The sequence below is a fragment of the Fusarium oxysporum genome, chromosome 9, assembly GCF_000149955.1.
Source record: "Fusarium oxysporum f. sp. lycopersici 4287 chromosome 9, whole genome shotgun sequence".
NCBI classification, from domain to species: Eukaryota; Fungi; Ascomycota; class Sordariomycetes; order Hypocreales; family Nectriaceae; genus Fusarium; species Fusarium oxysporum.
Window position 1 is genome coordinate 2,472,366 of NC_030994.1, and position 27,189 is coordinate 2,499,554.

The 27,189-nt window shown below is 49.5% G+C and overlaps 10 protein-coding genes across 23 annotated transcripts; 5 read left to right on the forward strand and 5 right to left on the reverse strand.

Moving 5' to 3' along the window:
* Window positions 1-1,616: 1,616 nt before the first annotated feature.
* Window positions 1,617-6,760, reverse strand: FOXG_20781 (uncharacterized protein). Its single transcript, XM_018401089.1, has 2 exons — window positions 2,005-6,760; window positions 1,617-1,966 (listed from the first exon to the last, which is right to left on the reverse strand). The coding sequence occupies exon 1, from the start codon at window positions 2,751-2,753 to the stop codon at window positions 2,394-2,396; it is 360 nt and encodes a 119-aa protein (XP_018251222.1). The 5' UTR covers window positions 2,754-6,760; the 3' UTR covers window positions 1,617-1,966; window positions 2,005-2,393.
* FOXG_20782 (uncharacterized protein) lies at window positions 1,811-6,760 on the forward strand. Its single transcript, XM_018401090.1, has 2 exons — window positions 1,811-2,408; window positions 2,464-6,760. The coding sequence occupies exon 2, from the start codon at window positions 5,027-5,029 to the stop codon at window positions 5,357-5,359; it is 333 nt and encodes a 110-aa protein (XP_018251223.1). The 5' UTR covers window positions 1,811-2,408; window positions 2,464-5,026; the 3' UTR covers window positions 5,360-6,760.
* Window positions 6,761-6,890: 130 nt separating this feature from the next.
* Window positions 6,891-10,251, forward strand: FOXG_12790 (alcohol dehydrogenase 1). The gene is made up of 2 exons (XM_018392658.1): window positions 6,891-8,068; window positions 8,250-10,251. The coding sequence occupies exons 1-2, from the start codon at window positions 8,008-8,010 to the stop codon at window positions 9,248-9,250; spliced, it is 1,062 nt and encodes a 353-aa protein (XP_018251224.1). The 5' UTR covers window positions 6,891-8,007; the 3' UTR covers window positions 9,251-10,251.
* A 17-nt stretch (window positions 10,252-10,268) lies between these two features.
* FOXG_12791 (actin-like protein 3) lies at window positions 10,269-12,678 on the reverse strand. Of its 13 annotated transcripts, XM_018392659.1 has the most exons (7): window positions 12,318-12,678; window positions 12,237-12,259; window positions 11,938-12,165; window positions 11,841-11,887; window positions 11,706-11,792; window positions 10,821-11,654; window positions 10,269-10,772 (listed from the first exon to the last, which is right to left on the reverse strand). In XM_018392659.1, the coding sequence occupies exons 1-7, from the start codon at window positions 12,350-12,352 to the stop codon at window positions 10,707-10,709; spliced, it is 1,320 nt and encodes a 439-aa protein (XP_018251225.1). In that variant the 5' UTR covers window positions 12,353-12,678; the 3' UTR covers window positions 10,269-10,706. The 13 variants fall into 13 exon arrangements, with proteins under 13 accessions (XP_018251225.1, XP_018251226.1, XP_018251233.1 ...); XM_018392660.1 differs by having other exon boundaries at window positions 10,269-11,654; XM_018392670.1 differs by having other exon boundaries at window positions 11,706-12,165.
* Window positions 12,679-12,961: 283 nt separating this feature from the next.
* FOXG_12792 (uncharacterized protein) lies at window positions 12,962-15,547 on the forward strand. Its single transcript, XM_018392672.1, has 4 exons — window positions 12,962-13,074; window positions 13,122-13,593; window positions 13,651-13,850; window positions 13,899-15,547. Exons 2-4 carry the CDS (start codon window positions 13,406-13,408, stop codon window positions 15,311-15,313), a joined length of 1,803 nt encoding a protein of 600 aa, XP_018251238.1. The 5' UTR covers window positions 12,962-13,074; window positions 13,122-13,405; the 3' UTR covers window positions 15,314-15,547.
* On the reverse strand, window positions 15,434-17,113 carry FOXG_12793 (transcription initiation factor TFIIH subunit 3). The gene has a single exon (XM_018392673.1). The coding sequence runs from the start codon at window positions 16,754-16,756 to the stop codon at window positions 15,680-15,682; it is 1,077 nt and encodes a 358-aa protein (XP_018251239.1). The 5' UTR covers window positions 16,757-17,113; the 3' UTR covers window positions 15,434-15,679.
* Window positions 17,114-17,163: 50 nt separating this feature from the next.
* On the forward strand, window positions 17,164-21,642 carry FOXG_12794 (uncharacterized protein). Its single transcript, XM_018392674.1, has 2 exons — window positions 17,164-18,218; window positions 18,274-21,642. The coding sequence occupies exons 1-2, from the start codon at window positions 17,469-17,471 to the stop codon at window positions 19,627-19,629; spliced, it is 2,106 nt and encodes a 701-aa protein (XP_018251240.1). The 5' UTR covers window positions 17,164-17,468; the 3' UTR covers window positions 19,630-21,642.
* FOXG_12795 (uncharacterized protein) lies at window positions 19,692-21,665 on the reverse strand. The gene has a single exon (XM_018392675.1). It carries the CDS (start codon window positions 21,509-21,511, stop codon window positions 19,808-19,810), a length of 1,704 nt encoding a protein of 567 aa, XP_018251241.1. The 5' UTR covers window positions 21,512-21,665; the 3' UTR covers window positions 19,692-19,807.
* A 550-nt stretch (window positions 21,666-22,215) lies between these two features.
* On the forward strand, window positions 22,216-24,754 carry FOXG_12796 (gamma-glutamyltransferase; the record flags this gene model as incomplete). 2 transcript variants are annotated; one of them, XM_018392677.1, is made up of 8 exons in its annotated part: window positions 22,216-22,645; window positions 22,696-22,959; window positions 23,012-23,072; window positions 23,125-23,223; window positions 23,272-23,320; window positions 23,368-23,423; window positions 23,473-24,007; window positions 24,060-24,754. In XM_018392677.1, the coding sequence occupies 8 exons, from the start codon at window positions 22,481-22,483 to the stop codon at window positions 24,526-24,528; spliced, it is 1,698 nt and encodes a 565-aa protein (XP_018251243.1). In that variant the 3' UTR covers window positions 24,529-24,754. The 2 variants fall into 2 exon arrangements, with proteins under 2 accessions (XP_018251243.1, XP_018251242.1); XM_018392676.1 differs by having other exon boundaries at window positions 22,481-22,645; window positions 23,125-23,320; window positions 24,060-24,734.
* On the reverse strand, window positions 24,276-26,752 carry FOXG_12797 (alpha-1,2-mannosyltransferase alg-11). Its single transcript, XM_018392678.1, has 4 exons — window positions 26,190-26,752; window positions 26,007-26,142; window positions 24,964-25,951; window positions 24,276-24,913 (listed from the first exon to the last, which is right to left on the reverse strand). The coding sequence occupies exons 1-4, from the start codon at window positions 26,471-26,473 to the stop codon at window positions 24,729-24,731; spliced, it is 1,593 nt and encodes a 530-aa protein (XP_018251244.1). The 5' UTR covers window positions 26,474-26,752; the 3' UTR covers window positions 24,276-24,728.
* Between the last annotated feature and the right edge of the window lie 437 nt (window positions 26,753-27,189).

A 27,189-nucleotide genomic window follows, 5' to 3' on the forward strand; every position in this document is an offset into this window, starting at 1 on the left:
GGTCCGGCTGGGGGAACCAAGTGAATCTCATCTGCCTGTCCCTGTATCTCGGCTCTGAGTGGTTCTTTGATCTTATCTTGGGTCATGGGTAAGGTATAGGGCCGAGCCGCTGCGGAAGAGCCTCAGGAGGCTCTTTTTTCGGTGCTATAAACGGAACACTTTTTGGTTAGCAGGTGATCTGGTTTCGCTGCAGCCCGATAGACTATGTTCTTAGTCAGGAGAACAGTGGCTGATGCATGCATCTGCAGGGTCTGTATGTTTAGTGTTTCTGGAAGGAACTGTTTCGCTTGGTAACGAAACTTTTGCATTCTTTGGATAAACGGCTGAGGATAAGGTAGCTAGAGTCTCCTTACTTCAACGGCGTCTCTCCTCCGAGACTACCGTTGAACTGGTTCGGTGTGGCCGGTGGCAGCTCAGATCATGTTATTAAAGGTGGGGCTTGGAAAATCAGCCCATTCTTTCGTGTCGTATCTTGTCTGTGCTTCTTTGGCTCGTCGTGAGTCAGTATCGTATTCTCGAGACTAAAGACAATAATGACGAATCATATGTGCATGTCTTGGTACCGCGAAAGATTGATTGATAAGATGAACAAAGGTTGATCGTGGCTCAAAATCCGAGGTAGTGAACAGTTCAGGTTCATGCTTCGGCAGGATACTATAGAATTGTGTCATGCTTCATTGACTGCGAGACGTTAATTACACTCGTCATTGCGCAAATTTAGGTCACCAGCAAGACACTGATTGTAACATACAAGTATATAAACAATTCATAAAAGGTTTCGATAAATCTTTAGAGAATAGGCAGTGAAAGGGGAAGCAGAATTTGTTTGTTTGTTTGTTTGTTTGTTTGTTTGTTTGTTTGTTTGTATATTTTTCGTCTGGGTGGCTGTAACGAAGCCAGATCTCCTACTGGAGCAAAAGACGTGCTGAGCTAGCTAGGTACAGGGAAACCCCGCTTCCTTCACCATCCAGCATACCAATGGCACAAAAGGTGCTGTATTTCTCAAGCCCGTCACCCGTCAGCGGGTTCGGGGGCAATCTACTGTCGAGCTTTTTCCACCGACCAGAATTCTCTCACGCATCACTACATCTGCTGACGCAGTCCACAATCTCCAGTAACCAAGTTGTAGCTCGTAGTCGACTGTCGTGGCGGCAGGGAAAAACCTTGGGAAGGAATCAGAGGCCGGCGGTGCGGCTTGCCTTCAAAGGGGAAAAACCCATCGCAATCGGCGTCGTTGATCGGGAGGATGTCGCTACCGATGCCACGGGCACCGTCCTCCGATATCTAAGGCGTTCTGGTTCTGAGGTGCCGCCATTAGATCCGACAAAGGTGTTGTCAGAGAAGGTGAACTCTCCAAAATTCCTTCTCTGAAAACTGCTGTTAGGGAGCCGATGGCGTCCCCGCAGTATTGTGTGGCCGAGTAGCCCGTAGAAAATCCCGCTCCTAACAGTGCACTAACAGTGCGTGCCAAGAAAGAATTTTTACAGGGGAGAGTTAAGGGGGGGGGGGGGGGGAAGCAGAATGCTAGATCTTATGTGTGGTATAGGGTAGCATCTTTGTAGAACCTTTGATCCTGCGAGAAATTCACCTCACAAACAGCCTACATAGCAAATCACCATGGCGTAATTGACGGAGTCTGTGATTCTAGTGTAGCTGCTTCTATTACTCTATAATTGATCTACGGCTTATGTCACAGTAGCCCAAGATGACGAGAGACGATCTTTGACTGTAAATAACTAGCACCTAATTTTAGACTCTCACTTACACGGACCCTTCAGCCACTGAGCAAGTTACTCATCAAATAACAGCTGAAGCAACAGCGAGATAAAAGGCATAAACTGTGACATAGAAAAGAATTGTAAAACGCTGATTCAGAAGCAAAAAGGCCAAGATTCGGAGTAATTACCCGTCAGAAGCGTTTCAGAAAAGTTTCCCCGTTGTATTGAGCACGTTTCACCTGAGGCTCCTCCAGAATTTATCTGGCTGAACCTGAGGCGTAGGCGCCTCCCTTTAACGAATTGCGCAATTATCGCGGCGCCCAGGCACAGAGAACAAGTGTTGCAAGCGCCTATTAATAATTCACTTCCGCCGTCACAGTCAGCGGCCAATTCTCTCAACAACTGCGACTCAAGATACCCCTTTAAAACGACTATAAATTATTTGCAATCCCCTTCAGACTCTTCTCCAACTTCCCATAATTCAATTTCCACTTTTAGCACGGACCTCTAATTCCGACAACTTTCGCATCTCCATTTGATATCAAGATACCCCGCCATTTTCTTCAACCTCACAATTACAAATCACCAACACATTCACAATGGCCGACACTCACACCTACGAGTTCAACATCACCATGAGCTGCGGCGGCTGCTCCGGTGCCATCGACAGAGTCCTCAAGAAGCTTGACGGTATGTGCACTTCCCCAAGCGACCGTTTACCGCTGCTAACAATATCCCTTCGCAGGTGTCGAGAGCTACGATGTGTCCCTTGAGAACCAGACCGCCAAGGTCGTCACCGCCCTCCCCTACGATACCGTCCTCCAGAAGATCGCCAAGACTGGCAAGAAGGTCAACTCTGGCAAGGCGGATGGTGTTGAGCAGTCGGTCGAGGTCGCCGCCTAAGCGCTGCACCAAGATAGGAGGCGAGTCGAGGAAGTAACGAGCGATCGATCCATCTGAATATCTGTTAGCTTTGCAAGCGCTTGGGAAACATTCGGTGTTTATGGTCTCGGGCAACGAGAAAAGGAGGAACATATGCTTTCATAAATAAACCTTTTAACCAATCCAGAGAGTTGATTGAATTCAACTTTAACTTTCATCGTCTGGAACCTATACCGCCGTCTCATCATTGTGCGTGAACTTCGATCGACGTGTAGCACGTATTGCGCATAATGTGGACCCTGAATGTCGTATCAAAAGTGTCATTCCAGCAACCTCGAAGCTCAATTCTCCCATGTTGCCAGCTGAACAGCATACAACAGCTCTATCAACCTGCTTGTTCCCGATTTATCCAGCCGGTTAGCAGCCGAAGGTTTAACCTTATGGCTAGCAAGTACTTCCATAGCTGATTAAACTAGCAGGAACGAGGGTAGCTTGCGAAGAAACGCGAGAGCACCGCCATACGCAAGCCCTTACGAGGCAACTCAACTGACTTGCTCTTGAATATTGTGAAGTCGTTACGCTCGTACGAAGTGCTGCGCGGGAGACACTGAACACGATAGTAAGCGTGGGAGAGAGCAGGAAATGCAAATTAGTCAGTGTTTGTACAGAGAAGAGAGGTTTGAGGCAGATGTGCATATGGAGTCTCCATAGGATCCGACTTGTACCGCTGTTTTCCAAGAAATCGAATGAGCATTGTGCGAGGATGGTCAAGAATGGGGCGAGAAATCATCATGACCAGCTGTTCGAGGGAACTTCAAAGAGCTGCAAAACCACAGAAATAATGAGAGATGCAGAAAAAGAAACAAGCAATCATGCACGAAATCAGCTCTCATGTGAGCAGCTCCCTGGTCCATGGAGCACAGCCCCTCCCTCGGACAAACGCTTCAAGTTGACACTGACGGCTCGTCGCAATGGAAGCCATCGCAGGCATATCAGCCAATAAAGGGGCACGCACAACCCCAAGAATACCTACCTGGTAAAGCCTGGAGTAGAATGTTGACCATGATTACCCCAGATCTGGGTATCATGACTCCAGATTGTCCTCATGAGAAGGCAGAGCCACGCACTTGGGCGCCACCTCACCGTAGCATTATTGGATCAGGTATAGCGTGAAGCCGAACGATCCAACATGACCCCGTGAAATGCTTCCGTTTCTCCAGATCCGAGAAGTCTCATGAGGCCAACAACTTTTCAAGTCTGGGGCCCCGTATCACAGGCAGCGCCAGGAGGAAGGGATGCAGTTACACGCATGGCTGGACTCGATGGGGCTCAGCCGTTCTCAGGGCGTCTCCAAGGTCCGGGGGGCGTGCCGCAACGTCGATGCGGGGAAAACAATTGCGGCTCATGCAAGTTAAAACTGCGGAGCCGCAGTGGATGTCGTTTTAGCACTGCACGGGCCTGATGACGGGGCCTAGAGGGATAAGCGCGGCTTGAAAACGCGGAGGACCCAGGAACCCACGGACCCTGCCCCAGATATGATGATCTAAGGAACATGGGGTTCAACTTTCAAGATGTGATGACCTGGTCAAGCTAGACCCGGCTCCCCTTACTCTAGGCAGTACCGAAGGTAAAGAAATTTGAATAACAGCTTTGTGCTTGATTATAGAACACAGACCAACATCAACTTCGCCTTCAAGTTTGTTTACATCATCTATAGTGTTGGCTGGATAAGCTGTGAGAGGAAACAACAAGCATCTTCACTTACACAGATTATGCAATCCTGATTGCTCTTTCAAGGATGAAAATCCTCGCAAGCCAATCTCCCTCTGGACCGACAAGTGGGAGGAAAACCGACATGGGGCAAAGCACATCTTGACAACCCCTGCGAAGGTATCGTGGAAGGTGGATCTTCAACAGTTGAAGGTAGATGAGGTGTTGCCACAGGACAAAGACTGCCTCCAATCATTCCCCTACCAGTTGCGTGTTCGAGAAGCAAATGGCACTCAGCGAGGGAACTTGGGGTGGACAAGGGTGCGAGAATGGCTAGGGAGTTTGATCGTTAGGCTCCAGATGCCCCAAGCTCATTGCTCTAAGTCAATGTAGCGTTGATAAACAAGGTACTCTGTACATCTATCCGCAGTCGTGACTGAGACTTGTATCAGGGTGGGTTGCGATGGCAGTTTCTGAGGCTTGCTCTAGCAAACTGCCAATTGCCATAAACAACAACGCCCGGCCACCCGGAGCCTGAACGAGAAGCGTTGGCATAGGTTGGGGTAAAACCTGACCAATAGCGTCTTTGATATGCTCGTGAAGTGTTGCACCAAATACATGAGTCGCTTAGACAATGCTGAATTCAGGTGACTAACCTAGACCGTTGAAGCAGAGGAGTAACTGACTTGCCGAGCAATTAGTTGTGCATACATAACATGCGCATGTGGTTCTGCCAGTCCTTGTTCGTGCCATATCTGATGGGTTTACAGTATACTGATATAAGCGAGGCACGGCCTAGACACTGTTATACTGTCGTACCAAGTCGTTATCATGCAGCCTTTGACACGATCACCTTGAGGTCTGTTGGAAATTGTACCAGAAATCCTGAAGAGCTGGTCTGTGGTTGGGTGAAATGCTCCATCCCGCAAGAGACATGTGTTGCGGCCACCAATCCGCATGAGTCCACAGCACTGTCCAGCGTTGGTATAGCAGAAATATTGCAGGGATTTCGAGTCAAGGTCTCTTCAGTGCGTAACGGACTGAGCTAGAGCTTCCCCGCACTTCCCAAAAGACCTCCATCCATCCGGCTGGGATGAACCTTGGACCCGGAGACGGTCCCTTCGCATACCAGAGAAGATAGACTCAAGTGGTGGGCGTTGCGTGTATACCCAAGATCTGTCTGGGGAAGATCCTCATTTGGAGCTTCATGTGTGTTCACGGATCCGAAGCTGCTTCCCAATAGCGCTGTGCTAGATGATCTGGGGGACCTGCGCCATGTCTGATGAGAGTGCGGGGAAAAGTGAGGATGCCTTCAGAAGTACACGCCATGATTGTATATTGATTGACGTGGTTCTCCACTGTTGTATAACAGCTTAGCACCGTTTTCTCATATTTCGTGCCTTGATGCACCAGTTGCAGTACCAGCCACGATGGCATTGGCAGTTTATACCGTATTTTGGGGTAATCGCCGTGGCTTTTTGGTTGAATGACTGCATCCCCTCCACAAGATCCTTTCGAGCGGTTTCTAGCGCCGTTGGCTCGTTACCGGTAAAAGGGAGGTTGCAGAAGATTCAGTGAGGGAGCATGACAAGAAATTCTTGGTTTGGGTTGGCAGAGGGAATCCCTTCCTTCCTCATGTTAAGTTGTTTTGCTGATGTCACGAAAGGAAGCTTTGACGATCTGTTGCCCCTCCATGCCAACGGATCCAATAACGCCGACACTCGGCGATGGATAACGCGAATGGCGAGATTTAACAATACGATCAAGATCAAAGTAATCATGATATAAAATTGGAAGCATTGAGGCATTAATCCACAAGAATCCCAATTGAAACCTCCTTGGATCCGCAAATATGGAAATTTGAATGCGTAACGGCAGTTGATTGACGCCGAGAAAGGCAGATGAACATAACTGCACCCATAGCTTAGGGGCGTCAGACAAGTGATGCCACACCTACAACTCCGTGCTAAGGTACGGAGCCGCTGCCAAACACCACCCCAGTAATCCACCAACCTATAAGATGTAACAGGCAGTGCAGCTCCCACATGGCTCAACGGATGCGCTTGACGATGAGAAGCTATTCTAGCTCAAGGAGGCTGGCAGTAGGAAACGCGTGGGATGGATGAAGCATCTCCTAGAATAGTTGTTAGATGGATGTTAAGCGCCTTTTCTGGGACAGGACCCTGCTAATCCGCAATTCGCATGCCCTGCAAGGTTAGAGCAAATTAGGGGCTCTCATGAGGCTTTTCAACAATGTCATGTCATGTTATGTTGAGACAGACAGGGCAGGGCAGGATCTGACAATTAATGGAAGCAACCGAATTAGGACCGGATATGCAATCGAAAGATCCGAATTTACCGCAGTTTCCTCTTTGCTATCTATCTTTGGGTATCGGGCGTTTTAAAAATGGGTTTCTATGACCTGTTACAGTTTGAATGGCAAAAACCCGGTGTAATGGGAAAAGGGCCGCAAAAAGCATCTGACTTTTGGTGACCGAAATTTTTTTGATGGATGCTCGCCAGAATATCACCACCTGCTGTAACAACTTTTTTTTTTTTTTTTTCAATTTTTTACATTACAGTACCTACCTTAGACTAGAGCATCATGACTACGGATAATTGTTTTCCTACTGCACACCCCATTGGGTCCCAGATCTACTCCTAGCTCTGTAGTTGCGGATGGAAGTACCTTTTCCCTCAGAGGTACAAGACTGTTTGAAATTGGCGCTATTCCATACTGTCATCGATTTTCACTAGAGCTGCCCGCTGCTGAGGGGAAGTTGAAGTCCGGCATGAGCGGGGGGTCAGACAGAAACACGTCGTGAGGAGATCAGACCTACGGTAAGGCGCGGCAGGTACTGTACCAATGCGTAACTCTAGGTAGGGAACGGGCAGAAGCTACAGGGAAGATAGAGAGACGGGACCTGCCCTGGGCCTAAGCTCCCTAATCCCTAACTCGTCCAGTCCACTATCCACTGGTGACGCCACTACAAACAACCCGAGCTAAGCTAACCTCACCTTACACTCTGTTTCTCACACACACTATTCCTCCCACGCCCACACGCACGCACGCAACCTAGTAACCCATGCAACAAACGCATAGGACGATACTGCCACTCAATCGCACTCACCGTTCGCCGCATCCCGAAAACCATAGTCCAACGAGCATGTTCCAAAATGCGGATCCCCGTGCAGCCGAAGTGGCCTCTCCCTTTGGCCCTTGTTGGTCGATTCACCTGGTCCCCTAGGCTTGGTCAGAATCGAGTCGAGTCCAGAATAGAGACTCTTGTCTGATCTGCTCTGATCTCTCACATCTCTGCTCTCACACCCTTCAACACCAAGAATCTCACTCCCTCTCCCCCGCGACCGCCAAGATGAGGCTTGAGTTTCTACACCCAGACGCCTATCCTTGCCCCGTTGGCCCATCATACCATACGCTTTAGGCCCGAGTACTATCCATACGTACCATACCATACCAGAGCAGACCATACCACATAGATCAGTCCCTTCACTCTGGATCACCCGTCCAACATCTATATAAACTCTGCTCCCATCGGTCTCAAGTCGTTTCTTTCTTCTCCATCCTCATCCAGATCATCAATCAACTCTTCAACACTCTCAACAACTCTTCAGTCTTCACGACAACCTTTCGATACCCTTCCAACCAAACAGCCAACCAACCACTCCAACAATCAAAATGGCCGCTCCCCAGATTCCCGAGAAGCAGTGGGCTCAGGTTTTCGAGAAGACCGCCGGTCGTATGTCATCCTATCTCCTACAATCTACAACCCCAATTGCCTCTTCTACCTCTTGATATCATTGATATCATATACAACCCCAGGTTCTCTACCGAGTCCCACCCATCCACAGCTCCCCCACCATCCATTCGCCTAACAATTCGATCATTGTCGAGTCTTGTATACTAACCCACTCTCCCAGCTATCGAGTACAAGCAGATTCCCGTCCAGAAGCCCGGTCCCGATGAGGTCCTCGTCAACGTCAAGTTCTCCGGTGTCTGCCACACTGATCTCCACGCCTGGCAGGGTGACTGGCCCCTCGATACCAAGCTGCCTCTTGTCGGTGGCCACGAGGGTGCTGGTGTTGTCGTTGCCCGCGGCGACCTTGTCAAGGATGTCAAGATTGGCGAGAAGGTCGGTATCAAGTGGCTCAACGGTTCTTGCCTGAGCTGCTCTTACTGCCAGAACGCCGATGAGTCTCTCTGCGCCGAGGCTCTCCTCTCCGGTTACACCGTCGACGGATCTTTCCAGCAGTACGCCATTGCCAAGGCTATCCACGTTGCTCGCATTCCTGAGGAGTGCGACCTCGAGTCCATCTCCCCCATTCTCTGCGCCGGTATCACCGTCTACAAGGGTCTTAAGGAGTCCGGTGTCAAGGCCGGTCAATCCATTGCCATCGTCGGTGCTGGTGGTGGTCTCGGTTCCATCGCTGTCCAATACTGCAAGGCCATGGGTATCCACGCCATTGCCATCGATGGTGGTGAGGAGAAGGGAAAGCTCACCAAGGAGCTCGGAGCTACTGCTTATGTCGACTTTACCACAACCAAGAACCTTGTCGCTGATGTCAAGGCTACCACCTCCGATGGTCTCGGACCTCACGCTGCTCTCCTCGTCGCTACCAACGAGAAGCCCTTCCAACAGGCTACCCAGTACATCCGCTCTCGCGGTACTGTCGTCTGCATTGGTCTCCCCGCCAATGCTCAGTTCTCTGCTCCCGTCTTCGACACAGTTGTTCGCATGATCTCCATCAAGGGATCTTACGTCGGCAACCGTGCTGATACCGCTGAGGCCATTGACTTCTTCCGCCGCGGTCTCATCAAGGTCCCCTTCAAGACTGTCGGTCTCTCTGAGCTCAACGAGGTCTACAAGCTCATGAAGGCTGGCCAAATTGTCGGTCGCTACGTCGTCGACACCAGCCGATAAGCGCGCGGCTGTCGCTTGGGCAGTGCGCCAAAAAGCAAAAGCACGCCCCAAAAGAGATAAACAGGGCTACCCATCGCGCAAAGGGGTTTACCCTCTAAAGAGGAGTTCAGGCGGGAGTTGATTTGGGTTTTCTGGCGGGTGTTGTCGAAGTAGCCAGATGGATGATCTTGGTTACACTTTGTGTATAGCCCTAGTTTATGAGTTTTATGATTTCCCTTAGCATCAAATAACAGAACGAACATTTCGATCAACAATGGTTTCCAAGCGACATCTTTCACTCTGCACATTGATCTGAATAATACAGCACTCTTCAGTAAACTCTTCCAATGACGAGGAGCAACGATTTCCCCCATGCTACCTTGCATCAATGTCTGCTTGCTATTCGAGTTCGACTTAAGCCCCATTGTACATAGTCTATAAAGGGATGAATATTGCCCGAGATAATAAAACCCCCAATTTTCTACCATGATCCTCTATTTGAGAAGAACTCTTCAAACTATAGTGAGTCCCTTCGAAAAGCGTGCTTAATAATCCTGTAAAGTTCTCTGAGCTGTTGTGGTTATGATCGAGTCTCACCTGGTCTCCATGTATCACAACAGATGAACTTACATGGACAGCTGATTTCGAACATGCTTAACCAGCTTGCAGATGAAATATCATATTGATAATAACACATACTTCCACGGAGTCATTCCCACGGAGTTCATCCAAACGCCTAATGGCCAAGTAGTCTAATCCTGACTAACACCGTATCGTCTACCAGGAGATGGGATAATATCGTGTGTGAAAATATCACCATGACGGGGGTCGATTTACCCCTCCATCCACTACAAATCTGATGCAACCCTCTCTGCAAGAACCCCTGCCAGCCACCAAGCCACTTCTAGAACATCATCAACCGTCCAGAAACAAATAATCAGACCACTGCTTATGAAGAGCATCTAGAGCGTCTAAGCGTATCTTTTACGAACTGCTCGTTTTCTTGGCTGCAGAAGTTCTTTCTTGTCTGGAACGTCAATGGCAGGGAATAATTGAATTTGTGAATTATGATATGAGAGACTGGTAACGGAAATCGCCTATATTTGACTTCCCGACGTGCCGGAGTTCAACGCATCATGCATTCAACGATTAGAGTATAACGTTGGTACGTATCAGAGAGGGGAAAAGAGTTATGTTTTTGGAAATATGAATTTTAAAACGACTAATGTAACTCTTCAACACGTGCCGCCATCTCGTCTCTTCTCGTCTTGCCATCTCTTGTCTCCCACTTGTAGTTGCTTCGCTTTAGGCATAATTGTCAATTGAGATTTTTGCGCCATGAGCGCCTCTTCATTGCACTCCACAGTAGACGCCCACTATTCTCTCCTGCGTACTCCAAGAATATCTCTTTCTAGGAAGCTTGCTGTTGATCCGGGGAGTCAATTGAAGAGTGATTCTTGATCGTCTATATCGTAAATCAAGAGCCACCGGGTCCACCAAGCAGAGCAAATCTTCGCACAATGCTGGGTCCATATTCTTGGTACTGTGATGTTGTTAGTCATGGTCCCATACAGTATACAATTCGTCTTACCTCGGCCTTGGTATGGCAGTATGATCGGAACTCAGGGGTTTGACCAAGGAGACTGCCTCCGAACCAAGGACCGTGTCGCTGTCGCTTATGAGTGATAACGGACACGTCCAGACCACCACTACGAGCACCACCACTGCGGACCTCGCTGGCTCGAATTCTGGCATCTACAAGCTGCTTGATGTCTCGCTGTAATCGGCGACCGAAATCCTTGTACAATGTGCTTCCACCAGAAAGAACAATGTTCTTGTAAAGACCTCGTCGGACGTCGATAGGCGATTGCTGAATGACACCGTCGACAACCACGGGCAGAGGAGTCAAGAAGTCGGAGCTGTAAATCTCGGGGTTGAAGAAGATCTCGGGGGCGAGGAAGCGCTCGTAACCGACATCAACGGTAACCTGTCGGCCATTGGGGTGCGAAACAACGTGCTGAGCGAATCGAGTGCGATCCCGGTCATACTTGCTGAACTCCTTGACAATATCGGGACACACGTAACAGTACTCCTCCTTGATTTCCTGAGCCGTCTTGAGCGAAGAATCGGGCTCGCCTCGGTCTCGTAGAAGGGACTGAACGAAGTAGGTGATATCTCGACCGGCAATGGGAATTGACTTGATAGAAGACCCAATGACATAACCCTCGGCGACAGGAATGACGTGGGTAACACCATCACCGGAATCAATGACCGTACCAGTCAATGAACGATCCTGGACCTTTGAAGATGTCCAAGAAGCAGCAAGAGCAAGAACGGCCTGGACGGCAATGTACATTCCAGCGCAGTTGAAGGACTCGAAGAAGATCTCGGCGGTATTCTCACGGTTCTCGGGCGGGTTCAGAGGCTATCTATATTAGTTTGATGTTTGACGTCGTTCGGGGCGCAAGATGCTCACGGGCTCGGTAAGGAGGAAGTAATGGTCCTCAGGCTCGACGCGTAGATACTTGAAGATGGAGTTTGACCAGAATCGTTCCATGTGGTCCTAAAGGCGGTCAATTATAGGTCATGTCGGATTCGTCGGCAAGCATACCCAATTCTCTATTTGACCGTGTCGGATCGGATAATGAAGACCATATCCTAAACTTGTCAGCTGAATTCAACGAATTGGAGCTCATATGGCTGCCTACCAGGTCCTCCAGAAGCTGCTATCGCCTCATCGCCAATAAAGAAGTCGAGATCCTCGGTACCTCGCTTTCCGCTCAGATGGCCTCCAGCTCCAGCACCTCCCGTAAGAAAAGATGGCTTGTTCGCAACAGCCGGTCGTCCAGAACCAGAGCCACCAGCTCCGCCAGTTGGCCCCTTTGTCGCAATCGCGGTCGGGAAGACGAATGAGGGAGAATCGTTACCGGCGAAACCTAGATTGGAGCATCAGCATGAAGCTCAAGAGTACATGATAGCCTCAGAGGCGTATTCCGTCGTTACAGACCTAGCTTGGAGAAACCCGTGCCGCTGTGAGCTGAGGTTAGCTGTCGTCGTCAGTGCGGGGGCTGGGATAAGTGAGACGTACTTGTCCATGACAACGGCGGGAGTTTGGTTAGCCATGATGGGCGAGAGTGCGTGGTGAAGCGCACAGCTGCAAGAGAGAAGATGGAGAAGAGGAGGAAACAACTGCCGCGTGTGAGGAATTGCAATGTGCGGCGATGATGGTGGTCGTTGGGAGAGGATTACGTTACGTGCCTTGTAAAGCTCCCAGCTCGAATGGAGGTGAGGCTTGAACTGCGGCTGTGCTGTGCCCCGCCGTTGAGTGGGACATGGCACTGAATGGCTGGAGATGTGGGCCTAGTTGTTGCGATAACCGGGGGGTTGAAGGCCTCAGTGACAAAATTATAGACACAATTGGCGAGTTCAACAAAAAGAGTTATATGTCGAAGTTTGACAAATCAATTGTATTTAGTATCTAATAATGCAATGTCTGTCTATCGGTTCTCAGAAGTCAACCCGAGCTCGATAAATCTCCCAAGTGCTTCCTTTGACTTGGTCTCTGTCTCAGCTTGGAGTTTAGATGTCTCAAGTGAGTTGTAATTATAGTTGATGTGCGACGTCATTTCTAGGCCCTCTTTGACGAGAGAGAACAGGCAACTGTATTTCTTCAATGTCGCTTCCCTATTGAACGCTCGTCTTGAGGCTTGTGAGGCTTCTTGAATGTTAGGTCTTTTCATAGATTCATAGATCTATAGATCAGAGATGCCTTCAAATGGTTAAACTCGCAACAATTATATGTGACCAATAATGAGGTGGTGACTGGAGATTTGAGATTGTATTAGGTATGTTTTCGACCTGACGATTGCTGCTTCTCGTCTAACACAGCGAGTCTATCAAGCAAGGAGTGACTGATCAAACCTCAACCCAACAGCTCCTTTAGTTCTTTCCTTCTCTATAGAGTGCTTTGCCTTTCCTTCAAGGCTCGGGTCTGCCCAAAACTGCATCATTGTTCAATCTCCAACCTTTTCTCCTAAGGCATTGAACCTCAATCAACATCACTTCCGGGGCATCTCCATGCCCGCTTTTCTTTTCTTTTCTTCTCTCACAACTACCAACACCATCTCAATACTCTCGTAACAATAGACACTCGCTACCTCATGACTTCTCTCGAGGATGTCAGACAGTCTCGATGATGATACCTCCTTCAGCTCAGGATCCACCCCTTACGGAACCGATGGCGCTTTCGATCGGGAGATGAAAGTGGCACACAGAACCAAAGCAGTGCCTGCTATCTTTATCCACGCCGGAGCTGGGTTTCATAGTCATCAAAATGAGCACATACACCTCCAGGCCTGTGTTGCGTGAGATACTCTCCAGTGACCCCTGAAGCCCCTGGGCTTTTGAGCTAACAGCTACAGTGCGGTTGAGATGGGTATGAGATTCCTCAGAGCCGGTGCCAGCGCAACTGAGGCCGTCGAAGCAGCTCTCCGAATCCTCGAGGATAAAGAAATCACCAACGCTGGATACGGCTCCAATCTTTCCATCGATGGTGTTGTAGAATGTGATGCCACCGTAGTGGATCATCTTGGCCGCAGCGGCGCCTGTGGTGCTGTCCCCAGTACGTTTCTACTGCTCAAGGCAAGTAAACCTGCTGACAATATCACAGATATTCGAAACCCGATATCCTTGGCCAAGCTCGTTCTAGATATGAGCAATAAACCATTGAGCCTGAGACGAGTTGCACCAAACGCTCTTGTCGGAGAGGGCGCCAGGGCTTTCGCAGAGGAGCATGGTCTAATGATATATCCCAATGAGTACATGGTTTCGAAGAATGCTAGAGACCGTTTTCTGCGTTGGCAGGAAGATTTGAAGCGAGCCGAGTCGAAGGGTCAAGAGCCCAAAGCTTTGCCTGAAACTGTTGATACAACCGCAACATGTCCCCCATGCCAGTACGATACAGCATCGCCGACAAAGCCACATTCATCTCTTCCGCGGGATCAACGGGCTGCTATTATTGCCGGTACTTGGAACGAGGGACAGCCTGACTCTCCTTTCGCTGGCACACCGATCCAAGATGCGCCGTCGCCAGATCAATCAACATCCACAAGCTACTTCCGAGCCACAAGCACCTCTCCTCCAACAGTCGGCCGTTCTTCATTTACCCGAAGTCCTCAGGAGGGAGCGACACAGACGTATGCTGGTGTTGTGAGCGGTGCCCAGGGTGTATTGTCCTCCCCATTTCGACCTAGTCTATCTCGAAAGTCCAATTCTTTAGCCGAGGATTTTAAACCTGTCTTGCCGGAGAACGCATCAATCCGCCGTAAGCACCATGCACATGCCTCAAATAAGGTCGACAATACATCACAGCGAACTCCTACTGGGAACAGGGGCAGTGGCCCTGATCGCCAAAGCTCCTCAGGTCCTCGTGGGGCTAAGCGACCTCTCAGTCCAGATGAAAAGTCGCAGCCTCATTCAAGAGCTGTACACGACCGCTTTCATTTCGGGTCTGTTAACGAGGACATAATTACGGACACTATTGGTGCCATTGCGATCGATGATCGAGGCCAAATTGCTGCTGGCTCATCTTCAGGTGGTATCGGAATGAAGCATCGAGGCCGCTTGGGACCAGCTGCTCTTGTGGGAGTCGGCACAGCCGTTGTTCCCTGTGACGATGAGGATGAAGATCAGGTTGCTGTTGCTGCAGTCACGAGCGGTACAGGAGAGCATATGGCTACTACCATGGCCTCCCAGCGGTGTACGGAGAGGATTTACCATGGCACAAGACGTGGAAAAGGAGGTGCCAACATTCAGGACGACGATGAAGATGCCATCATGGAGTCTTTCATTACTGAGGACTTCATGAAGCATCCCAGTGTCAAGAACTGCCACTCAGCAGGTGCCATTGGTGTCATGGTGGTCAAGAAAACGCCGTCAGGCTACTATTTCTACTTTGCCCACAACACAGATTCCTTTGCCCTCGCTTCGATGGGAGGTTCGGAAAGACAGCCCGTCTGTACGATGTCTAGACTTTCTGATGGCGCCAAAATCGCCAAGGGTGGACGTAAGGTCAGGTTTGAGTAAAGTGCACCATTGTCTGAGATTAGCATAGGATTGACGATACTGATGTGAACTGAGCTTCTGCTCAAGCTGTTGAATGGCTGTGCTATTCGCACCTAGAAGTGCAATTGTCGATTAGAATTCTCTTATGCATTAGACTCAAGTGATAGCCTTTAGATCATAACCCTACGCCCGCTGTTTATTCTGGTCACTTCAATATTGATATCTACAGACCTTTGGAGTTTAGAGAAGTATGCGTTGACTGTAGCATTATCTGCAATAAGTGCCATGCCTGGCTAGTTTCCTTAACGCCGTGAGACTATATGTACATTGGTCATCAAGGGTATATCCCGTTCTTCACCCCCGTTCTTCAAGCGATTTGCTGGATCATCAAGGGCGGGGTGTCCCTGTCGCACTCCCTGTCTCTTCCCGTGAACCGCCTCCATTGACGATCTTGCGCTTCTTTTTCTTCTTCCTTGGTACAACAGCGGGCTTCGCTCCATAGTTACCCAGAGATAGTTTGGTGCCACACGTGAAACACTCCGAGTTCTCTGGCGTCTCACAGAAGATGCTCAGGCAGATTGAGCAGACGAAGCCTGTGTCCACAACTCGGCCGTGACAGAAACAGGCGGCGCGGAAATCAACGGTGTCGTGTGTTGGGGCAATTAGAGCTTCACGAGCTTCTGTGTCCGCGATAAGACCGAACATGAGGTAGTTCAGTAGTCCTTGGGGATGTGTAGCAGCGAGGTATGTGCCACCGGTGTTGTAGCAAGCCTGTTGTAGGAAAGTTGGCTCGCCAGTAAGAGAGAGAGTATCGATGGCGACTTGGGTATGGCCAGCTGCGAAGACAGCGTTCATGGTAGGAATGTATTGCGAGGGTTCTGAATCGGACACAGAAATGACTAGGATTCGACCTCGAACAGTTGGGGGGGCTGTATTCGACGAGCCTTTGTGGCTGTCCTCGAGATTGGCCGTAGGCGCACAAAGAGCCTGCGCAGCTTTATTGATGTGACATAGCGCCAGTGTCAAGGCCCCAGAGATTTGTGTCGTCGTCGCAGAGAGGTCCTCCTCCTTTGTCTGATCCATGAGTTTTCGAATCGCAGCCAAAACAGCAGCTTCAATCTGTGCAAACTGTGGAAACTTGTTTGCCGAGGTTTGTGTTTGCGTTTGCGAAGCATCATTCATGGCAACATCGCCAGAGGCGTCGCGTGAGGGTTTGGGAGGTGTTGGGTAGAGCCATTCTGCGCGATCAACGTGGGCGGCGATAAGAGCAACTTGGTTTGCGTTGCTGAAAGCGAGATGGGCGTTGACGAAAACGAGAATGTTTGCAATGGCACGCGATAAGGGCAGAGCATTGTTGAGCGATGCCCAGGCTCGAGGGTTCGTGTCGAGGACGATGGTGAGGAGGGAGGGAGTTTCTTCGCGGGTGCCGACCTCGTAGTGCTCTGAAACATCGACGGCGTCCATTTTGAGAAAGGTGACGCTGCGAAGATGGTGGTTGGGAGGCGGCTACGAGGCCTTAAGCGTGGTTGAGCTGCCTTGGTGGCCTTACTTGAGGACTGAGGCTGCGATAGCCTGAGGCTGTCCTGGGCTGTCGCAAGTTGTTGGATTCAAGACAGAGTTAAGAAGGCGAACGGGTACGAGCGTTGCATTTATCGCACGATCAGTTAATATCCAAAAACGCCAAAATAATAACGCCAAACCCAATTCCAGCAATGATTAAAAGAGCCTTGTTTTTTTTTTAGATATTCTTCAACGCGGCTATCATAGATGGAAGAGAAAATCTGATTGTTGGTTAGACGTCATCCACAGTCATGATGGAATATGAGCGCGGCTGCTGGCACCAATAGGCCCCTACAGCAAACCCCCTAGCTCAGCTCTTCAAACGCCTGGCCACGTGATGACCAACTAAAACGCATTAAGCGTCAGTGATCTTTGATCTAACGTTAGTGGCTCAAGCCCAGTCTCACGAGCTCTCTTGTGGTAGGTTGAGGTCGTGGTGGAGGCCGTGATGGGTCTTCTTGCCTTGTGCGCGTTACGATTTACATCACAAGTTCCAGTTTCGGTCTCTCACTTTTATTCCCTTAACTAGCACCTTAAAAACAGAACAAGAGCTGGCTTCTTACTTATTACTACCTTGCTTACTTTCTCTCTCACCTACACATTCAATCAATATTCCATGGCAGAACCTACAGAAGCTCCATCTCAGGCGCCTCCAGCCCAGTCGCTGGAGGACCAGACCCTTATCGTATTTGCGCGCCTCATGGAAGGTGGACAGGAAGATAACGAGACATGCCGCGACCTCGATGAACTGACTAAGCTACTCAACGATGACTATGAAGCCCGTCAGAAGGACAAGTCCCGTGAGACTATTTGCAAGGTTATCGATGGCGACTGTGTCGACACCGTTTTGTGCTATCTTGATATGAGACAGCCTGAGATAGTACGCGGCCACGCCACTCTCTCAACATCCGCATATCTCAAAGCCGCCGGCGATGACGGTTCAAAGAAGCTCTCGACTTTCTTCTTTGACCGTGTGCGAAGGGGAACTTATGATGATTACATTGTTGCCTTTTGTGTCGCCGCTGCGACATTTCCCATTGTTCCCGATCTCACTGCCGAGCTGTTTCTCAACGAAGATTTCCTACCCAGCCTCGGCACACTTATGCGACGGAAATGGAAGAGCCGTAAGGTTGAGACGGCCTGCTTGGAGATGCTCAACGCTGCTTGCATGAACTCACTGTGCCGCGAGGCTATCAACAAGTACTGCATCGAGTGGCTTGAGGAGATCGTCGACCAAGACCTTAGTGAGGCTGTTCGTAGCATGAACGCGGACCCAAACCTTCAAAGCGATGGAGGCTCCATTTCAATGAGGCGGCACTCTGAACAGGTTCAGTATCTTGCCGCAGTAATCTTGGCCAAGCTGAGGGTGAGATAAGATGCCTATGAGCTCTGTATTATCACTGACTGACCCAGCTTTCAAGGCAGTTCCGGCTAAACCAGCACCCGGTGATAACAAGTCTCGAATCGAGCCTGCAGTCACTAGTATCGAAGATCTCTCTGGAATGTTCACTAAGATGATACTGAGAGATGAAGATCACGGACGAAAGCACTCTATCGAAGGTCTCGCATACGCCTCCCTTCAACCTAAAGTCAAGGAGTCTATTGTCAGCAACCCGGAGTTGCTCCAGAAGTTGGTTAAGACTCTTAGTGAAGCCCAGCCAAGATCACCAACTACTTATGGAGCTTTAAGCATCTTTGTCAATTTGACGAAATACCTGCCCACCCTGACCGAAGAAGAAAAGAAGATGAACCAGCTCAAGGCATATGCCAATGCTGCCGGAAAGCTTGGCGGACCCGACCCCCTTAATGACGACGAGCATGTCGCAAAGCGATGCAAGCTGGTGTTTGATGCAGGTATCACACCGGTCCTTGTCACCCACAGTAAGAATGGCTCGCCCGCTTCTCTGGGACTGGTTATCTCCATTATTTTCTCCCTTTCCGTCGACAGGACTCTCCGCGGTAAGCTCGCTCAGCAAGGAGCGGTCAAGCTTCTCCTGGTATCATGGATGTCCCTGCCTCAAACTGAAGCTGCTTCACGTCGTCTTGCAGCACAAGCCCTGGCCCGCATCTTGATCAGCACAAACCCTGCACTAGTCTTTGGTGGCAACCGTGACACCCCCATCATTGCTGCTGTCAGACCGCTTGTCTCTATCATCCCACCCGACCCTGCTGCTCAGACACGGGACCTGCTGCCTTCCTTCGAGGCACTTATGGCCTTGACCAACCTCGCGTCGATGGATGACGATGCGACCAGACGCAGTATCATTAATACTGCATGGAACCAGATCGAGGAACAGATGCTGGCTTCCAACACTCTTGTCTCCAAGGCTGCTGTCGAGCTTGTTTGTAATCTGGTGCAGCAACCGGAGGCTATCGCACTCTATGCTGAAGAGACTGCCAAGGCCCGTAATCGCCTTAACGTCCTCCTTGCCCTTGCTGATGCCCCTGATGCTGGAACCCGAAGTGCAGCTGGTGGTGCTTTAGCTTCACTCACCAACTTTGAGGGTGTCATCCGGGGCATTATTAACCGAGACCGCGGTGTGAAAGTTATCCTCGGAATGTGCGTCGATGACAGCGAGGATATCCGTCATCGTGGAGTCTTTGTGGTACACAACTTGGTCACTGCAGAGGGCGAGGTCGGCGAGCTCGCACGAGAGAAGGTCAAGAGCGAGGGTGGAGTTGAAACTCTTACAGAATGTGCTAAGAAGAGTCGAAGCAATGACGTTGTCGAACTGACAGTTCAGGCCCTAAAGGCTCTGTTAGGAGATCAATCATGAATGAAGAATGACGAAGAACATATACATTGTGGTAAAGGTGGCGCAGATCAGCATTTTTCAGGTTGGGGAATGAGGCAGCAGGTTTCCAAGTTTACAATGATTATGACTATAGCAATGGCAATGAGATCTATCATGTTTTTCTTTGACCCAACCCAAGCAAACGCCGTGTACTTTTATTTTATGCCGTGGTATCGACCCTGTTGAGAATAGCAACGCCCTCTACATGACCTGTCTGAGGAAAGAAATCAAATCCTCGAAGACTCTCAATCTCGTATCTCTCGCCCTCTCCTTCACCACGCACGAGCACACCGACATCTCTGGCCTGTGTATGCACGTTACAGCTGACATACAGAACTCGTCGAGGACCGAATTTTCGTAGCTGGTTTAAGAAGTCTGCATCGCAGCCCTTACGAGGAGGATCAAGAACCACAACGGTCTCGTCACGGTTGTAGGTAACGCTCTTGAATAGTTCACCAGCATCAGCGGCGATGAACTTGCAGCGATCCTCTCCCATACCGTTGAGGGCGGCGTTGCGACTTGCGTAGGCGATGGAGTCAGCTGCAATGTCGATACCGATAGAGTGCTGGAAGAGCGAGGCGAGAGTAACAGTGAAGAGACCAGAGCCTGAGTAGGCGTCGATTAGATACTTGATGTCCATGCCCGTGCCGGCGGGAGGGAGAATGTTGTCTCGGACGTAGCCGGTAAAGGAGGGAAGAATGGAGTTGTTGTTCTGGAAGAAAGAGCCAGCTGGGTTGGTGAAGGTGTAAGGGCCGATGTATTCTGTTGTGGTGGCCTTGGAATCGGTGATGCAAGACTTGATATCAACCGTATCTTCATTCTCAACGCGGACGGTGTAGGGCTCTACCTCACCCTCGAGCTCTTCACTGTCCTTGGGGACTCGCTTCGTGTTCTCTCGGAGAAGAATCGTAGCACCACGCTGATAGTTGGCAAACTCTTTCTGCATGCGCTCACGCTCTCGTGTCATACCCAGACGCACAGCATTGGTACCAATAGGGCAATCCTCAATATCCAGAACCTTTCGACGACCTTTTTGCATGAATCCAATATCAGGGCACTTCTCGAAGGGAATCCTAGGGTTCTTTCCTCTCTTGCTAGGACGGAATCCAGGGGGTCCATCAAAGTGAGGCGTGAGCTTGGTGCGGTAGTTGTACTGCAGAGGACTGCCCATTGTATCCTGGACAGCGGGGACGATGTTGGGGTCGAGGTTTGAGAAGTTCTTGAAGGCCTTTTCGACAATGCGCTTCTTGAGTTTGAGTTGCTCAGGGTATTCGAGCATTTGAAATTGGCAGCCGCCGCATGAGGCGAAGTACTTGCAGCTGATCCGGGCGTCGTCGCGAAGAGGAGATGGCTTTGTGATGGAGATGAAGTCGGCGAGGGTTTGGGTGTCACGGCGAAGATGACGGAAGACCTTGACCTTTGCAGTGTCGCCAGGGACTGTGAAAGATACAACATAAACCTGATTTGAACCAGGCTTCATACCAAGACCGTCACCTGTAGACGAAAGCTCCAAAATCTCAACTTCTGTCTCAGTGCCTTCCTCTGGGAGAACTTCTGGGCCGTGCTCTGTTCCCTCACCATACTCAACAGCTCGCTCTTTAAGAAGGGCCTGAATATCGTACTTGAGGACTTCCTCAGATGAACCCTCAGTGATGTTCTTTTCCCTCTTCGTCTTCTTCTGCTTCCATTGGCGATTATTCTGCTGGTTTGGCCGCTTGTTGACTTGTTGAGCGTTGCCGTTTACTTGTGAGTTGCCGTTTGGCACAGCTTCTGCTTGTGCGCTCGCCATGACTGTGAAGGGACGGAAATTGTACAGGCGAGGTTTGATGAATGTGGCCGAATTTGGGAGTCTCAGACGCCTCATGAACGAACAATTCGGTGGATTCAACTGTTCTGTGAGAGGAGTGAGATTTTGGGAGGAGATTGTGAATGTTTGAGATGTTGATATTGACAAAGATTTCTTAAAGATGAGAATGAGACGAAGAAATGTTTCTTGCAGAGGCCCCACTTGGAATTCGGGGACGGTGGGGCCGTAGTTGTCTGCTTTTTTTAAGCAGGATCTGATTGGTTGATTACCGAAGAGCATGTAACTCGTATCTTGTCCATCATGAGTGCTCTTGGTATATTGTATACATTATTTCTATGATGGACAATTTGAATTAGAATAAAGAGTATGAACGAAATCTTAGTAGATAATTAGTACAATATGAAGACATGCCGAGATTCAATGTCCTTTAAATTTGTCAAATCTAATAAATATTGATAGATATGACTCAACTTCTATTGGCCCTTCTGTCCATAAATGGAATCGGAGCAAGATGTCCATACGATCTAAGTTTCTCATCCGATTGCCTAATAAGTTCCTATATAGAATATGACGTTATTTAAATAGAGTATACTTATAAACACCCGGGGTCAAACTTAGGGAGCACTTCCTCCTGACTATCGCTATCATGGTAGTGATTGGTTACCCTATTTCCTAGACTGGCAGGTGATCGCCTCACGAGCCCGGGACCATGCATCTACCGGGGTGTTCCGACAATCGGCCCTCCTAAATTCTGGGGGTTCCTTATCACGTCAATACCGACTTCTATTATCTGCTTTAGAAATCAACTAACAACAGCAACTTGGAGGCGGTCGCTTCGTCTCTTACTTTATCACTTACTTTTTTGTATTAATACTTCCTATTCTTTTGCCCTCACGTGGAGTTTGGATACTTTTATCAAACTATCATTTCTTAGTAACGATTTACAGTGACAAAGTTGTTGAGACGACTAGTCATGAAGGGCGCGTACTGATTTCTAATACCAAAGAACACATCCCTACCACCAAGATGAAAATCCCATTCCTGTTACTGGCCTCCAGTATTCATTATATTTCGATATCAGCCAGTCCCATATTCGAGGAGTTCTTTTCTCCGAGCGTTGGTACCAGAGGAGCTGTTGCTTCAGAGGCTCAAGAATGTAGCTACATCGGGAGAGATTTATTAGCACGAGGTGTAAGACTTCTCACCTATTCTACATATAAACGTACTAACCAACTATCCAGGGCAATGCTGTCGATGCCATGATCGGAACGACATTCTGTGTTGGTGTTATCGGCATGTACCACTCCGGCATTGGAGGTGGTGGTTTCATGATTGTGCGTGACAAGAAGGGCAACTACGAAGCAATCGACTTCAGAGAATCAGCCCCCGCAGCAGCATTTGAGGACATGTACCAAGGAAATGTGAACGGCAGCATCTACGGAGGACTTTCTGTTGGTGTGCCAGGCGAAGTCCGTGGGTTTGAGTACGCACACAAGAAATACGGCGTATGAACCACAGACACACTGAAAGTTTACCACAAGCTAACAATGTAAACAGAGTCTTCCATGGAAAACAGTTTTACAAGGGGCTATTAAGGTGGCTCAGGATGGATTCATAGGTAAGCCCAAGGAGAGTAGAGAGACAAAGAGTTACAAGCTTACAAATGTCAGTCAATGCCGACATGGCAAGGTTTATCGAAAAGACCATCAGAGACCATCACAACTTCTTTGTTGAGGATCCCTCATGGGCAGAAGATTTTACTCGAAATGGTATGTCTTTCCACAGCCAACGCTGGGACCAGGGCTCACAGGTAGCAGGACAGCTTATCCCTGAAGGAGAGAAGATGACAAGACGACGATACGCCCGGTAGGTTAAGGTTCGACGTGAAGTTTCAATCTAGCTAACAAACCCAGTACACTTCAAGCTATCGCAGAGCATGGCGCTGATGCCTTTTATACCGGCGCTTTCGGTAAGACAAGCCTGCATCTGAGAATTGAGTTGATAATAACACGGCACAGCTGAGAGCATGGTTAAGACCATCCAAGAAACAAACGGTACCATCACACTGGATGACTATAAGAACTACGATGTAATTTCTCGAGAGGTTCTTCACACTGAGTACAAAGGCTATGATGTCTACGGCATCAGCTCTCCAGCCGGTGGTGCCGTGTCACTCAATATCCTGAACACCATGAACGGCTACACGCACCAAGACGAGGATCGCAATACAACACTGCACATCTACATTGAAGCCATGAAATTCGCATACGGAGCTCGTCTGCATCTTGGCGATCCTGACTTTGTAGATGGCGTTCCTGAGCTTGAACACGAGATGCTCAATGCCACAACGGCGGAGAAGATCCGGCGCAAGATCGATCCTCGGAAGACCCAGAAGATTGAGAAGTATGATCCCGATGGAATCTACTCATCTGATGGGCATGGAACTTCACACGTCGTCACTGCAGATGGCGATGGTATGGCTGTGTCGCTGACAACCACCGTCAACCTCATCTTTGGATCTTTCCTCATGGATCCCCTCACTGGTGTGATTCTGTAAGTGTTTCTAATCTCTTGAGTCTCTACACCCATAGACTGACCATTACAGAAACAACGAAATGAATGACTTCTCTATTCCAGGAGTTCCTAACGAGTTTGGCTTCGCCCCAGCAGAAGCGAACTTCATTCGTCCAAACAAGCGCCCCCTGTCCTCATGCACACCTCTCATTGTATCCAACAAAGACGGTTCTCTCTTCGCCGTCATCGGAGCCGCAGGGGGCTCACGTATTATCTCCGCTACGACTCAAGTCGCTTGGCGTGTATTGACATCTCCATCATGGTCTATCAAGGATGCTGTTCGTGAGCCCCGTGTTCACAACCAGCTCATCCCGAATACACTACTCGTGGAGAAGAAGTTCAGTTCATACGATGTTCCATCGCTGGTAGAGCGAGGGCATAATATCACTTGGGTCGATGAGGGACTCAGCACAGTTCAAGCGTTGACGAGGGATTCGGCTGGTGTTTTTGAGGTTGCGCCTGAGCCTAGACAGAAGAACAGTGGCGGTGTGACATTGTAGACAGCACAGGAAGAGATGGAAGCATCCATGGTTATATTCCTGATTGAGCGATCAACACTTCTAGAGGGACACAACATACAATATAGAACATTGACTAGATCATGCCCAAGCTTTGTGCTTGCTATATTAATTTCTCTAAGCTGTCACTTCTCTCGCTAGAATCTTAGAAAAGGGGTATCCTTAGTCTATCTCCAAAAATTCTACGCTTTTTGTTTCGCAAGTGACACCAAACGTGCCATCTGAACCGTCCACTTCCTTGCAAACTCCTCCTCGGTGAATCTCTTTGCCGACTCTCGTGCACGCAGGCGAACTGCCAGAGGATCTGGTAGTGACAAAGCCTTCTCGTAGCCCTCTGCGAATTCTTCTTCTGTCGTTGCGTGAAAACCTATTCCATTGGTTAGCAAGATCTCAACATAGCATTTTCAGTCAGCGTACCAGTTGGCTGGCCATCGATTGGCACGACGATATCGAATTTGGGCCCAGCACTGTCGTGAACCACGGAAATGAGTCCAGCAGCTTGGTATTCAACGACACCAATTCCGAAGTGCTCATTCCACATGCCGTTGACACCCACAGATGCTCTTCTTAACCAGTCCAGAACATCTGACCATGGGGCATCGAGGTGGAACTTGACACTGTCTTTGATGCCAAGCTCATTGGCGAGAAGTCGCAGCTCGTAAACACGCTTTGAGTCTGAGTCGTCTCGCACGCTTCCGATGAGAATCAGCTGTGCTCCCTTGGATGCCTCGCTCTTGGTCTTAAGGAAGGTAGCGAATGACCGCATGATGAGCTGGTGGTTCTTTTCTGGTCGAAACTGGGCGAGGTAGACAATGGCTTTTTCTCGTCGCTTCTCACTTTCTTCGGAAACTTCGACCTCGCGCTCCATTTCTCGGACAGCGGTGGGAGGGTAGACAACTGCGATCGGATCTGTCTTGCTCTTCTGTTTGCGATAGGGGCCCCATAGGCTCTTGATGTGACCTTGAGTCCAGGTCGAGTTCGTCATGACAATATCAACCGTTGAGCCGACCCAGGAGTACAGAAGGGCAAAAAGTTTCCAATAATTCTTCTTGGCGAAACCCTGAGCTCCAGCACCCTTACCAGCATGCGCGCCCTGAGTTCCCGAGGCAGCCGTTGAATCGAGCGAGTCGAGCATGTCGGTAGAAATCGTAGGATAGTGCACATATGCCCCTGTCGGAACCTTGGGGAAGAGAAACTTGCATAGACCGAGAGCGAAGGCGTAGCCCATCGTGTCGACAAAGACGTCCGGGACCAGTAGTGAGAATGCATCCCAAGCCAAAACGACCGAGCCGATTGATTGGCCCAGCAGCGTAAAGTGAGGCCATGTCGAGGGGAGTACCCAGTCCCGCTTGGAAAGGTAGAGGAACGTTATCGTAGGAGCATGAAGCTCAATATTGAATCTCGTCTTAACACAGTGTAAGCATGTCGTGGCCCCAGGGTCAAGTTTCCAGGCCGTATACCTTGACTCGATTCAGGATCGCATCCTTTGTCACATTGTGATCGCCTGTGTACACCACACATTTGGCTTTCGGCCAACGATCTTGTGTGGCCCGAATCGCGGCCCAGAGCACTCGCTCTCCGCCACCTCCAGCATTGCTTCCTCATATTAGCTAGGTCCCACGGTAGGTTATATCATAACATACCAGAACGGATGGAAGAAACCAACGATCCCAGACCAATCCTTTTGCGAGCTCAGAGTGCTTTGAAGATTATCGTCGACGTCGAATACGAGTTTCGTCGCTGCGGTGCCTTGAGGGTCCTTGGCACGGGCATCTTTATCCTCCTGTGTCATGAGGGCCAGAAGATGTGCGTGACGACCTTCTGTTCGTTTTCGAAGCGACCATCCTAGGACCCGTCGAAGAAGTCCGCCTATTAGAGGTAGAGCTATCAGAATGGCCAGAGGCACAAGCGTCGCTAGGGACGCCATCGTCGTGGCCGTATTTCGCGGTCAGGAGACGGTAGTGTCGGGAAGGCTGTTCGGGGGAGTCGCAGGGGAATCGAGAAGCTATGAAAGACACGTAAAGGAAATGCTTCGAACAGCGATATTTATATGGCCTAAGGGGCGTGAGGTTGTCAGCTTTTGGTAGCGAAAGGCTACCATGAACGAGAGTGTGTGGGATGATAGTGTGACGTCTCCAGCTGGCCAGACCAGGTCTCAAAAAGTTGAGGTTCCCTTGGTGGGGGATAGGCACCGACACCGCCAGAGGAACCGAAGCTAAGCTTTTGGATGCTGCTGTAAGCTCCAAAGCTCAGTATCTGACCCACCGTAGCTGCGCAAGCTACAGGGGGTTGAAGGCTCCTGACCCTTGTCGCTGGACCCCTTCTTTAGATTCGGTAGTCCGCGGAGAGAACTTATGATAGCTCTGCTCCCTTTGGGGGTATTTACAGGCTCCAGAAAGTTAGAAAGTACATAACTTTTTAAGAATACGAGATCAAGGATTGAACGGACCAACCAGGGCTCGTCCTGCGTTCAACGGAATAATTATGGTCAAGGGACTTCCTTATTTAATAATAAGGCCACGTCTTCTCACTCAAGGCAAAGTTATTCTGGTTTGAAGAACTTTTCATATAAATCCACAAGTACTTATATATTTTGTCATCAATGATGAAGCCTGGCTATTCTATGGGCTCTTTTATTAACTT

Excerpts from the sequence above, each read along its gene's own strand:
- FOXG_20781 (XM_018401089.1), bottom strand. The coding sequence starts at position 2,753 with ATGTTCCTCCTTTTCTCGTTGCCCGAGACCATAAACACCGAATGTTTC.
- FOXG_20782 (XM_018401090.1), top strand. The coding sequence starts at position 5,027 with ATGCGCATGTGGTTCTGCCAGTCCTTGTTCGTGCCATATCTGATGGGT.
- FOXG_12790 (XM_018392658.1), top strand. The coding sequence starts at position 8,008 with ATGGCCGCTCCCCAGATTCCCGAGAAGCAGTGGGCTCAGGTTTTCGAG. Across the intron at positions 8,069-8,249 it reads TTTCGAGAAGACCGCCGGTC|CTATCGAGTACAAGCAGATT; the intron begins GTATGTCATCCT and ends CCACTCTCCCAG.
- FOXG_12791 (XM_018392659.1), bottom strand. The coding sequence starts at position 12,352 with ATGGCTAACCAAACTCCCGCCGTTGTCATGGACAA. Across the intron at positions 11,793-11,840 it reads ACGGTCAAATAGAGAATTGG|GACCACATGGAACGATTCTG; the intron begins GTATGCTTGCCG and ends GACCGCCTTTAG. Across the intron at positions 11,655-11,705 it reads ACTTCCTCCTTACCGAGCCC|CCTCTGAACCCGCCCGAGAA; the intron begins GTGAGCATCTTG and ends TAATATAGATAG.
- FOXG_12792 (XM_018392672.1), top strand. The coding sequence starts at position 13,406 with ATGTCAGACAGTCTCGATGATGATACCTCCTTCAGCTCAGGATCCACC. Across the intron at positions 13,594-13,650 it reads CACCTCCAGGCCTGTGTTGC|TGCGGTTGAGATGGGTATGA; the intron begins GTGAGATACTCT and ends TAACAGCTACAG. Across the intron at positions 13,851-13,898 it reads CGCCTGTGGTGCTGTCCCCA|ATATTCGAAACCCGATATCC; the intron begins GTACGTTTCTAC and ends ACAATATCACAG.
- FOXG_12793 (XM_018392673.1), bottom strand. The coding sequence starts at position 16,756 with ATGGACGCCGTCGATGTTTCAGAGCACTACGAGGTCGGCACCCGCGAA.
- FOXG_12794 (XM_018392674.1), top strand. The coding sequence starts at position 17,469 with ATGGCAGAACCTACAGAAGCTCCATCTCAGGCGCCTCCAGCCCAGTCG. Across the intron at positions 18,219-18,273 it reads TAATCTTGGCCAAGCTGAGG|GCAGTTCCGGCTAAACCAGC; the intron begins GTGAGATAAGAT and ends CCAGCTTTCAAG.
- FOXG_12795 (XM_018392675.1), bottom strand. The coding sequence starts at position 21,511 with ATGAGGCGTCTGAGACTCCCAAATTCGGCCACATTCATCAAACCTCGC.
- FOXG_12797 (XM_018392678.1), bottom strand. The coding sequence starts at position 26,473 with ATGGCGTCCCTAGCGACGCTTGTGCCTCTGGCCATTCTGATAGCTCTA. Across the intron at positions 25,952-26,006 it reads CGATCCTGAATCGAGTCAAG|ACGAGATTCAATATTGAGCT; the intron begins GTATACGGCCTG and ends CACTGTGTTAAG. Across the intron at positions 24,914-24,963 it reads AATCGATGGCCAGCCAACTG|GTTTTCACGCAACGACAGAA; the intron begins GTACGCTGACTG and ends CCAATGGAATAG.